The 12,443-nt window shown below is 54.6% G+C and overlaps 2 protein-coding genes across 2 annotated transcripts in view; one reads left to right on the top strand and one right to left on the bottom strand.

Moving 5' to 3' along the window:
• Window positions 1-689: 689 nt before the first annotated feature.
• On the top strand, window positions 690-3,671 carry LOC133358748 (stannin-like). Its single transcript, XM_061577193.1, has one exon. It carries the CDS (start codon window positions 692-694, stop codon window positions 995-997), a length of 306 nt encoding a protein of 101 aa, XP_061433177.1. The 5' UTR covers window positions 690-691; the 3' UTR covers window positions 998-3,671.
• Window positions 3,672-10,120: 6,449 nt separating this feature from the next.
• SLC25A10 (solute carrier family 25 member 10) overlaps window positions 10,121-12,443 on the bottom strand; it is a 32,589-nt gene continuing 30,266 nt past the window's right edge. Inside the window, exon 11 of the mRNA XM_061577158.1 lies at window positions 10,121-12,443. This exon is cut by the window's right edge and continues 368 nt beyond it. The gene's annotated coding sequence lies outside the window, so the exon portion shown is untranslated.

The following is a 12,443-nucleotide window of genomic DNA, read 5'->3' as shown; positions in this document are numbered from 1 at the left end:
CGGGTCGACTGACCGAGATGACCGAGATGACTGGCTGATGCACCACCTGTGCCCCCTACTGTACCAACTTGCTGTGCTTTAGCCACCCGGCGCTCCGCTCGTTGTTGTGAGCGTCGCTCCACTCAGCTCCACGTCCTCCTGTACCACATCACTCCATCTCTTCTCTAGCCCGTGCCGCGCCCGTTTAGCCCCCTCGATCCGGCAGACACACACAGACACACAGACACACACACAGACACACACAGACCCCCACACACACAGACACAGACAGACACACAGACACACACACACGGACACACACAGACAAACACGGACACAGACTCACAGACACACACAGACACACACACACGACATAGAGACACACACAAACAGACTCACAGACACACACAGACTCACAGACATACACAGACATACACACACAGACACACACATACACACACGGACACAGACTCACAGACACAGACTCACAGACTCACACACGGACACAGATTCACAGACACACACACACGACACAGACACACACACACAGACTCACACACACACAGACACGCACGACACACAGACACACACACAGACACACACACACAGACACACACACAGACACACTCACAGACTCACAGACACACACACACAGACCCCCACACACACAGACACACAGACACACACACACAGACACACGAACGCTGTGGCCATGTCGACGCTGGACCTCACCGCGACCACCGGCGTGGTCACGGTGCTTGTGATCCTCGTCGCCGTGGCTGCGCTGGGCGCCCTCGTCTGCGGCTGCTGGTGCTACCTGCGCCTGCAAAGGTCTCCGTGCCCCCCCGAGGATCAGGAGAGCATGGTGACCGAGTCCGACTACGGCCCCACGGACGCCACCAAGGGCGTGGGCGTTCATGAGCCGTTCATCCAGGCGCACCAGGTCCCGAGAGAAAAGGAGCTCTGCGCTGAGCGGCAGGGAATCATCGTGTCGAAGGACACGGGCGGGGGAGGCTGAACGGTCGAGGCGTGAGGGCGAGAGGCGTAGGATGGCCACGCGCTGTGAGATGTGGTGTTCGTTTTGTCGGGGGTCTGGAACACATCCCCTGAGTCTGAGCCACTTCCGCGTTATTGACGACCGTGTCCTGGATTTCTTTTTCATTTGTGCACCGCCTCCAACGCAGCATCAATACGCATGTTAATATATATTCGATTGTAACTTGTTGAAAAAAAAAACGGTAACCAATTGCCACTTCCAAAAAGTCAGGAAAACGGTAACCGTTCCGAGTAAAATTTCAGAGGGGTAAAAAAAACCCCGATTGTAAATCAAAATGCTGGATGTGGCTTTGGTAGGCCTTGATCCAGCAGTGGATTGAGTCTGGGCTGGTGGCAATGCTGCTGGTGATGGTTTGGGTAGGCCTTGATCCAGCAGTGGATTGAGTCTGGGCTGATGGCAATGCTGCTGGAGGTAGCTTGGGTAGGCCTTGATCCAGCAGTGGATTGAGTCTGGGCTGATTGCAATGCTGCTCGGAGGTAGCTTGGGTAGGCCTTGATCCAGCAGTGGATTGAGTCTGGGCTGACGACAATGCTACTGGAGGTAGCTTGGGTAGGCCTCCATCCAGCAGTGGATTGAGTCTGGGCTGATGGCAATGCTGCTGGAGGTAGCTGGGTAGGCTTTCATCCAGCAGTGGATTGAGTCTGGGCTGAATTCACGGTGCTTCTTGCTTCAGTGACACCACCGCCCCCAGCCCCAGTCAGCCCGGCGAGTCGAGGCACCTTCCTCGCATCGTCACGTCTCACCTAAAACGTTGCAACGCCCCAGCTGTGGGCGGGGAGGGAGGAGCTCAGAAAGGACCAGGAGGGCTTCGTTTCTGGCATTCTGCCACGAGACATCCAAACACGTTTGACGGTGGGAGCCACGGACAACGCAAAAGCGATCTCGATCGACAGCGATGATGCAGCAATGATGCAAAGCACATGGAGAACGAGCGCGCGTGTGTGTGTTCGCTAACAGCACTTGCCCCAAAAGTATGTGAAGGCTATACGGAGGACCTTTGTCTTTGTGTGCGCTCGCTAACCGCACTTGCCCCAAACAGTCTGTGAAGGCTATACGGGGGATCTTTGTCCGTGTGTGTGTGTTCGCTAACCGCACTTGCCCCAAAATGTCTGTGAAGGCTATACGGGGGATCTTTGTCCGTGTGCGCGCTCGTTAAACCGCACTTGCCCCAAAAAGTCTGTGAAGGCTATACGGGGGATCTTTGTCCGTGTGTGTGTGTTCGCTAACCGCACTTGCCCCAAAATGTCTGTGAAGGCTATACGGGGGATCTTTGTGTGTGCGCTCGCTAATCGCACTTGCCCCAAACAGTCTGTAAATGCTATATGGGGGATCTTTGTCTGTGTGTGTGCGTTTGCAGCAGTGGTGTAGTGGTCAGCGCACTGCTCCATGAACCCCACAACCCAAGTTGCATTCCAACTCGCGGCCCAATAACAGTGGCGAATATTTGATATTTGCACGGGGCATCAAGGTCGGCCTCGAACACACGACCTCCTGCATACCAGGCGAGGTAGTTAACATATCCTAGCCCATCGTGATGTTGATGAGAGAGAGACACGCAAACTTCAAATATACAGGTGTCAGGGTCGGGATCGAACACACGACCTCCTGCATACCAGGCGAGGTAGTTAACATCTCCTAGCCACCGTGATGATGATGAGAGAGACACGCAAACTTCAAATATACAGCAGCAGGCGTCAGGGTCGTGATTGACCCCCACGACCTCCTGCATACCAGGCGAGGTAGTTAACATCTCTTAGCCACCAAGATGTTAACTCCTCCAGCCGTTCCCGTCGTTGGAGTCTACAATGAAGACGTGTCGTTTCATCCCAGACCGCGGTTCTAAGGCGCGAAGCTTTCGACGTCACCTTAGCAAGACCCACGCCCGCCCTGTCCTAGGAGTGAATTCCGGCCCCGTGTCGAGGAGGTATCGGGGATGAGGACGAATATGACGCACGGGTGAATCGTGGCAATGGCGAGAAGGACCTCTGATGCCGAATCGCACCCGCCTTTTGGCGTCATCTGGTCCAACACCAATGGAGACTAGGCTCTAAGCAAAGCTGTCTCGGGTGTGGACCAATCAACTTCAAGGACAGTGCATATCATTATCATTATAAGATTTGTTTCTTTTTGTTTGCATTTTGACTGCTTGTGTTGTGGTTATTGCAAACATGATCCCTTGTATAAAGGTGTCAGTTTTTGTACCAGTTGAAAGGGCAAAAACCTATTACTATATTTTGCCACTGGTAAAGGAGGTCTCATAGTGTAAATGCTTACCCCGAGCTCTCAATACTCTGATAGTGCGCTGTTTTTGAGTTGTACGCCTGTTGGCATCATCTGGTCCAACACCCATGGAGACTAGGCTCTAAGCAAAGCTGTCTAGGGTGTGGACCAATCAACTTCAAGGACAGTGCATATCATTATCATCATAAGAGTTGTTACTTTTTGTTTGCATTTTGACTGCTTGTGTTGTGGTTATTGCAAACATGATCCCTTGTATAAAGGTGTCAGTTTTTGTACCAGTTGAAAGGGTAAAAACCTATTACAAGATGTACATAAATTATACTGGCAGGAACCTCCTGGTTACACCAGCTCACAGGGGATTATTCTGTCCGTACGTCCATCGTGCATCCAAAAATGGGAGGGGAGGGGCTGGGTGGGGTGGGGGTGGGACTGGGTGGGGAGGGGCTGGTCAGCCCGTGGTGCCCTTATAAAACTCAACGTTTAACCTACTCACGCCTGGCTTGTGCCCGCCCTCACAGTCGGCCATATTTTGCGGAATACACCACGCCGCCGTTGACCCTGGCCATTGACCGAGCAACCCAAAATTCCTACCAGCTCCCTCCGCAGGAATGTGTTTGCGACGATGACGACGGTGATAATAAAGTAATTTATTTACCGGGTAAAGCCACGCTTCAGTCTTGAGAGTATTGGTTTCATTCGTGGTCCTGACCCCCATCCCCGCTCGCCCGCCACGCCGTACAGATGGAAACAGATGCCGATTCATCCACTCGCTTGGCGAGCCGGGGCATAGCTCCACCTCCACGCCCACGGGTAGAACGGAGTTTCACGACATCCGTGCGGTGATCCATCAACCCTCTCACTGATATAAGACGCACTGACACGTGAGTGGAAGGCGCCTTACGAATGAATGTAAATAATTAAGTTTCCTTCAAAGGGCTGGATCGGAAAGGCAGTCACGTGCAGCGTGGCCACCACCACCGTCACCACCATCGTCATCATCATCATCATCCTATGGCGACGGCTTGGAGAGATTTCCATCCAGCAGTGGATCGTTCGTAGCTGACGACGATGACGACGCTAATAATGATGTGAGATTGAACTGCTGCAAAGTAAACAGATTTTTTTTTGGGGGGGGGGGAAAAAACCTTCTTGACAAATCGCCAAATATTGAGCTAAAGCGGAGAAGTTTGTCTCTTGCTCGCTCGCTGGAGGTGATAAATTGAGGACGTCAGCAGAACAGCGGGGGTATAATGATTTTAATCTTCGCGACGACGCAGCCACCCGCCTCGGACGCTCGATAGACTAATTAACCGACAATTAGCGCCGCTTGCAACGTCGGTCAAAAAAAAGAAAAACGCCGAGCACAGCAATCGCCTCCGATGCGCCACGCAGCAAAGTTGGAGAAGCGAATGCACACGCGTCCGTTCGTGCGATCGATCGATCGATCGTTTCACCATCCGACAGATAAACACAAAAAAAATTAACCCGTAAAAGCAAAGTTTTTCACTATAAATCCTTTATATGTAAGATCACCTCTTGACATGCCCCGTATATTCCCGAGGGCACTAGCGTTGACCCGTTTTACCACTTTCAAGAACCTGGCGGCTTCAATTTAACTGCTCTATAAATAGTCTCCATTGTACAGCGTGGAGGGCAGGGATTTCATGCCATGCGGTTAGTCAACATTTGCGTCATCATGAAACGGGCGGCTAGAGTCCTCTCGTACTCTGGCTTGAGATGGCTGCCACCTATGGGTCAGATGATTGTCTGCCACCATTAAGCAATTGGCAATTAAATATTTATTTATCCCTAAACAGTGTAAAATTTTGGAATTTTACACTGTTTTTTAACGAAAATTAATTATCACGCACAACGAGTCTGTGTGCAAAGTGTCAGCTCGATTGGATCACGGGAAGTGGGTTAAAAAACGACCGAAAGATTTGCACGGTCGTAACGAAGCAAGCAAGCACGCAAGCACGCAAGCAAGCAAGCAAGTGAACTTAATATAAAGGATTTAAATACGATCGTCACGGATTTGCGATAAATTGTACGCGCAGGCTTCCACGGCCAATGTCAGGCGATTCTTAAATTCGGGCCTTGGGTCAGATGGTCGTCGAATGGGATCACGTGACGGTGTTTAACTGTGACACTCCGCCGGTCGGTGAGGGAGCCAATCAAGAGTGCAGTTGTCGCGTCACGTGGGCAAAGCCGATTGATTTGGTTCGTCAGCAATACCGGAGGAGGAGGAGGAGACTGAAAAATTTCAGGCAACAATTTGACCAAATTGTATTCACTTTCCCAATTAACGCTAAATAATCACCAGCGTTGTTGTTGCGAAAACGAGGAACACTTTCAAAAAGCAAACGATATTGCGTCTCCCTCGCGGCGCTACCAACTATTGCCCAAGCTCGACAGTCCTCTGTATATCAAGGTGTTTTTTAGGGGGGGGGGGGCGATTAATGAGTGTTTATACGCGTGAGATGCAAACCCCGAGCGCTCAGATAATGAAAACAAAAACCAACGCGCGCTGTGGGGGGAGACACTCCTACCCCTTAGGGACGGAACAGATGAATTCGACATTGTTGCTGCACCGCCTCCTTCTGTAGAGCCAGGGGACGGCCCTTGTGTGGTGATCCACCAAGCCTCACTTTCAGCTGCCTCCACCAGCGCTGGATCACAGGCAGCCACTTGCAGCAACAGCGTAGCCACCACCACCACCGCCACCCCCACCACCACCCCCACCACCGCCACCACCACCACCACCCCCACCACCACCACCGCCACCCCCACCACCCCCACCACCACCGCCACCACCACCGCCACCCCCACCACCACCATCACCACCAGCCCTACCAATAATACAAACACCCGCAATTCGCCACGAAGTGACGGTGACGTCCCCACGGCGCCTGTGCCAGGCTAGGTGCACTTGGAGGCCACCTGAAGTTGTCGAGGGCTCGCTGACAGGCGGAGGTCGCGGGACAGACCCAGCAGGTGCCATGGGTTGGCTGACTGAGATGACCACTGGTAGATGCACCACCAGCTGTACCCCCCTACTGTGCCAGGCTAGATGCAGGAGGTCTCGGGACAGACCCAGCAGGTGCCATGGGTTGGCCGAATGAGATGACCACTGGTTGATGCACCACCAGCTGTACCCCCCTGCTGTGCCAGGCTAGGTGCAGGAGGTCTAGGGACAGACCCAGCAGGTGCCATGGGTTGGCCGAATGAGATGACGGCTGGTAGATGCACCACCAGCTGTACCCCCCCTACTGTGCCAGGCTAGGTGCAGGAGGTCACGGGACAGACCCAGCAGATGCCATGGGTTGGCTGACTGAGATGACCACTGGTAGATGCACCACCAGCTGTACCCCCCTACTGTGCCAGGCTAGGTGCATGAGGTCACGGGGCAGACCCAGCAGGTGCCATGGGTTGGCCGACTGAGATGACCGCTGGTAGATGCACCACCAGCTGTACCCCCCTACTGTGCCAGGCTAGGTGCATGAGGTCACGGGGCAGATCCAGCAGGTGCCATGGGTTGGCCGAATGAGATGACCGCTGGTAGATGCACCACCAGCTGTACCCCCCTACTGTGCGGGGCCTGTAGCATTTGTAGCTACTTTTGCTACGAGGAAAATTCGGCACTGGTCTGGGAATCTAACCCACGGATTTCCTTTCCTGCGGAACCAGCCCTCGGAAGATGGCATCTTGCTGTCGCTGGATGTGTGGAAAAGAGCGCCGCCTTGTGGCCACAAGTAAAATTGCAGGCCGCGTTCTGCGTCCAAAGCCAGACTTCTAAAGACCCCCATTATCATTTAGGCAGGATCAATCCACTGCTGTACGAAGACCTACCCAAGCCACCTCCGGCACCATCACCATCAACCGTGGTCAATCCACTGCTGGATGATCCCACCGCAAGTGATTGATCCACCGCTCGTGATTGATCCACCGCTCGTGATTGATCCACCGCTCGTGATTGATCCTACCGAGTGATTGATCCACCGCTCGTGATTGATCCACCACTCGCGATTGATCCACCGCTCGTGATTGATCCACCGCTCGTGATTGATCCACCGCTCGTGATTGATCCTACCGAGTGATTGATCCACCGCTCGTGATTGATCCACCACTCGCGATTGATCCACCGCTCGTGATTGATCCACCGCTCGTGATTGATCCACCGCTCGTGATTGATCCTACCGAGTGATTGATCCACCGCTCGTGATTGATCCACCACTCGCGATTGATCCACCGCTCGTGATTGATCCTACCAAGTGATTGATCCACCGCTCGTGATTGATCCACCGCTCGTGATTGATCCTACCGAGTGATTGATCCACCGCTCGTGATTGATCCTACCGAGTGATTGATCCACCGCTCGTGATTGATCCTACCGAGTGATTGATCCACCGCTCGTGATTGATCCTACCGAGTGATTGATCCACCGCTCGCGATTGATCCTACCGAGTGATTGATCCACCGCTCGTGATTGATCCTACCGAGTGATTGATCCACCGCTCGTTATTGATCCCACAGCTCGTGATTGATCCTACAGAGTGATTGATCCACTGCTCGTCTCTGCCTCTCTGAGCCCCAGACGTCTTTCCTTTTTAGGCGCCGCCCTTTTTTCTTCAAGCCACGCCTACTTTTGTGTGTGGGTCCCGCCCCCCAGACACGTGGTGAGGCTGGTTTGGGTCGTGGTGGGGGTTGTGGTGGAGGTGGTGGGGGTTGTGGTGGAGGTGGTGGGGGTTGTGGTGGAGGTGGTGGGGGTTGTGGTGGAGGTGGTGGGGGTTGTGGTAGAGGTGGTGGGGGTTGTGGTAGAGGTGGTGGGGGTTGTGGTGGAGGTGGTGGGGGTTGTGGTAGAGGTGGTGGGGGGGGTGGTAGAGGTGGTGGGGGTTGTGGTAGAGGTGGTGGGGGTTGTGGTGGAGGTGGTGGGGGTTGTGGTGGAGGTGGTGGGGGTTGTGGTAGAGGTGGTGGGGGGGGTGGTAGAGGTGGTGGGGGTTGTGGTGGAGGTGGTGGGGGTTGTGGTAGAGGTGGTGGGGGTTGTGGTAGAGGTGGTGGGGGTTGTGGTGGAGGTGGTGGGGGTTGTGGTGGAGGTGGTGGGGGTTGTGGTAGAGGTGGTGGGGGTTGTGGTGGAGGTGGTGGGGGTTGTGGTGGAGGTGGTGGGGGTTGTGGTGGAGGTGGTGGGGGTTGTGGTGGAGGTGGTGGGGGTTGTGGTAGAGGTGGTGGGGGTTGTGGTAGAGGTGGTGGGGGTTGTGGTAGAGGTGGTGGGGGGGGGGGGGTGCGCCTGAAGCAGTGGTAGGGGTGGGGTCAGTAGGGGTGGGTGGGGTCAGTAGGGGTGGGTGGGGTCAGTAGAGGTGGGTGGTGTCAGTAGGGGTGGGTGGGGTCAGTAGGGGTGGGTGGGGTCAGTAGGGGTGGGGTCAGTAGAGGTGGGTGGGGTCAGTAGAGGTGGGTGGGGTCAGTAGGGGTGGGTGGGGTCAGTAGAGGTGGGTGGTGTCAGTAGGGGTGGGTGGGGTCAGTAGGGGTGGGTGGGGTCAGTAGGGGTGGGGTCAGTAGAGGTGGGTGGGGTCAGTAGAGGTGGGTGGGGTCAGTAGAGGTGGGTGGGGTCAGTAGGGGTGGGTGGGGTCAGTAGGGGTCAGTAGAGGTCGGCATAAAGCGGTTTCAGCACCACGACCAAAATCCCTCTGCGAGCAACCAACATTGCGGTCACAGATTGTTGTTGCTTTTTTATTTTCCAGATGTTTCCACTCGATATCAGCAGCAGCAGCAGGAGACATCATCACGCGTGCGACTTGCGACGCGTGATGAGGTCTCCTGCGAACCAGAACCCAGCGTCATTCCGCTCTCCGCGAAATTGAACTGTCAAGACGGACCCGGCCACGGTGGAGGGGCTTGAAGCGGGTTTTTAAATCCTTTATATTAAGTTCGCTTGCTTGCTTGCGTGCTTGCTTGCTTACGACCGTGCAAATCTTTCGGTCGTTTTTTAACCCACTTCCCGTTAATGTTCGTGAAATTTTTTTCCAAAATATTACACTGTTTAGGGAAAACAAATTAAATATTTAATTACCAATTGCTTAATACTGGCAGACAATCATCTGACCCATAGGTGGCAGCCATCTCAAGCCAGAGGACGAGAGGACTCTAGCCGCCACGCATATAAAGGATTTATAGTGAAAAACTTTGTTTTTACGGGTTATACTTATTAAAAGTGTGAATCTCTCTCCCCTCGAGCAGTTCCGGCGATATCCCCCCACACGTGTGGGCGGGCCCGTTTCTCCAACCGGGGAGAAATGTGAGAGACGCGACGACACGGACATGACAACTCTCGGCTCTACGGCTTTTTATTTACAATGCTCCGTCGGAAAGATTGGGTCCCCCCCCCCGCCCGCCCTCCAGGCTCACGAGCGAGACGCACCACGTGGCTAAGCTTCCCTCGTGCATACCGTTGCGCGCAACGCGCACACACGCACACACAAGTAGTAATAACTCGCATCACCAAGGCGATTATTCAAGTATTGAAGAACGGATTCAAAGGGGGGCGGCGGTTGTGCGAGTGTGCGCGCGTTGTTCCGCCGCGTTAAGCGTGTCAAGTGGAGTCGCCACTTGGGGTGGGCCCTCCAAGCAGCGCCACCGCCACCATCGCCACCATCGCCACCACCATCGCCACCGCCGCTCAGCCCTCTCGTTCGCTCAGAATAACCGCACTCGCCCACCGACCCGCCCCTCCGCCCGCCCGCCCGCCGACCCGAGATGAACTGACCCACACCGTCAGTGGAACAACTCCATGGCAACGAGACGTAGCGGGAATGGGGACCAGGGGGACAGAGAGATGGGGAGACAGATGGGGAGACAGATGGGGAGACAGGGGGACAGGGAGACAGAGAGACAGGGAGACAGAGAGACAGGGAGACAGAGAGACAGGGAGACAGAGAGACAGGGAGACAGATGGGGAGACAGGGGGACAGGGAGACAGGGAGACGGGGAGACAGGAACAGAGGCAGGAGGCGTTGCGGCGGTACACGCTGCCATGTCGACATTGCCTGGAGCTCTGCCAATCCCCGTCCGAGTCTCCGAGTCTCCGAGTCTCCGAGTCCCCACGACTCAAACCGGTTGGCACGGACAACCCAACGGCAGTCACTCCGTCTACACCACACCCACCCAGGTCCCCCCTACGTGTGTAAAAAATAGGCATTATTCGATTCGTTAATTCGTATCAAGGTAATTAGTTGCGTTAAATTCTAATTTCCTCCAGACTGGAGATTGCTACCCTCATCAGGAGTGGTGCCAATCCATGGCAGGGCTCCGTCGCTCACACGATCACGCACACGATCACACACGATCACACACGATCACACACACACGATCACACACACACACACACAATCACACACGCACACACACGCACACGCACAATCACACACACACGATCTCAAACACGATTACACACGCACACACACACCCGTTACTCTATCGCGTACACACCGCACAGCACACGCCATCCTAACACGAGCACACCGACCAGCGCGAACACACCACCACCACCACCACCAACAACAACAAGCCACCATTGGCCACCAAGCGGCGGTGGCGTCACCACGGCGCCTGTGCCAGGCCAGGTGCACTCCGAGGCCACGCGAAGTGTCGAAGGCTCGTTGCCGACAGACAGGTCACGGGGACAGACCCAGTAGGTGCCGTGGGGGTCGACTGAGATGACCACTGGTAGGTGCACCACCAGCTGTACCCCTGACTGGTCCGAGGCACTACCTGTACCGCTTTGGCGCTCCGCTCGTTGTTGCGAGCGTCGCTCCTCCGTTTGTTGGAGGGCGACTGCCTCCCATTGGCCAGTGACATCCTTCACGAGCCTCCTCCTCCTCTCATACCATCACAGACTCTCACACAAAGACCCCCGTATAGCCTTAACCAGACTGTTGCGGTAAGTGCTGTTAGCAAACACCAGCACCACACCTGGCCACCTTTATCTCCCCAGTAATCATCATGCGTGCAAACCGTACCAGGTACCCATTTAAGGCTGAGTCGACCTAGAGGAGGCCCAGGACCAGTTCATGGATTTATCACCGTCATTGGCTGAGCCGGAAACGATCCCGGGTCATCGGGTTCCCAGCGCAGTGCACTAACCACTACACCGCCACTCCTCCACACACACACACACACAGACTCGCTCGCACGCACTCACACCTTCACACACTCTCTCTTAGACACACTCACACACTCACTCTCTCTCACTCACTCTCTCACACTCTCTCACACACTCACTCTCTCACTCTCTCACACACTCTCTCACACACTCACTCTCTCTCTCTCACACACTCACTCTCACACACACACACTCACTCTCTCACACACACTCTCTCTCACACACACACTCACTCTCTCACACACACTCTCTCTCACACACTCACTCTCTCACACACACTCTCTCTCACTCACTCTCTCTCTCACTCACACACTCACTCTCTCTCAGTCACTCTCTCTTAGACACACGCACACTCACTCTCTCTCACTCACTCTCTCACACACTCTCTCACTCTCTCACACACTCACTCACACACTCACTCTCTCACTCACACACTCACTCTCTCACTCACACACTCACTCTCTCTCTCTCACACACTCACCAACATGCGCACTCACTCTCACGCTCACTCACTCTCACTAGCACATACGTGCACTCAATCTCACACATAGACACACGCTCGCTCACTCACTCTCACACGCACTCCACACATTCACATACACACTCACACACTCACTCTCACACACTCACACACTCACTCACCCTCACACTCTCACTCACTCTCACTCACCCTCACACATACACTCCACACTCTCACTCACCCTCACACATACACTCCACACTCGCACTCACTCCACACTCTCACTCACTCTCACTCACCCTCACACATACACTCCACACTCTCACTCACCCTCACACATACACTCCACACTCTCACTCACCCTCACACATACACTCCACACTCGCACTCACTCCACACTCTCACTCACTCTCACTCACCCTCACCTTCACACATACACTCCACACTCTCACTCACCCTCACACATACACTCCACACTCGCACTCACTCCACACTCTCACTCACTCTCACTCACCCTCACCCTCACACATACACTCCACACTCTCACTGACCCT

Source organism: Lethenteron reissneri, chromosome 63, assembly GCF_015708825.2.
Source record: "Lethenteron reissneri isolate LAM-NWPU_2019-01 chromosome 63, ASM1570882v1, whole genome shotgun sequence".
In the NCBI taxonomy this organism is placed as follows: domain Eukaryota; kingdom Metazoa; phylum Chordata; class Hyperoartia; order Petromyzontiformes; family Petromyzontidae; genus Lethenteron; species Lethenteron reissneri.
Note: the sequence above shows the minus strand (reverse complement) of the source record. Positions and strands in the feature narration are given on the sequence as shown.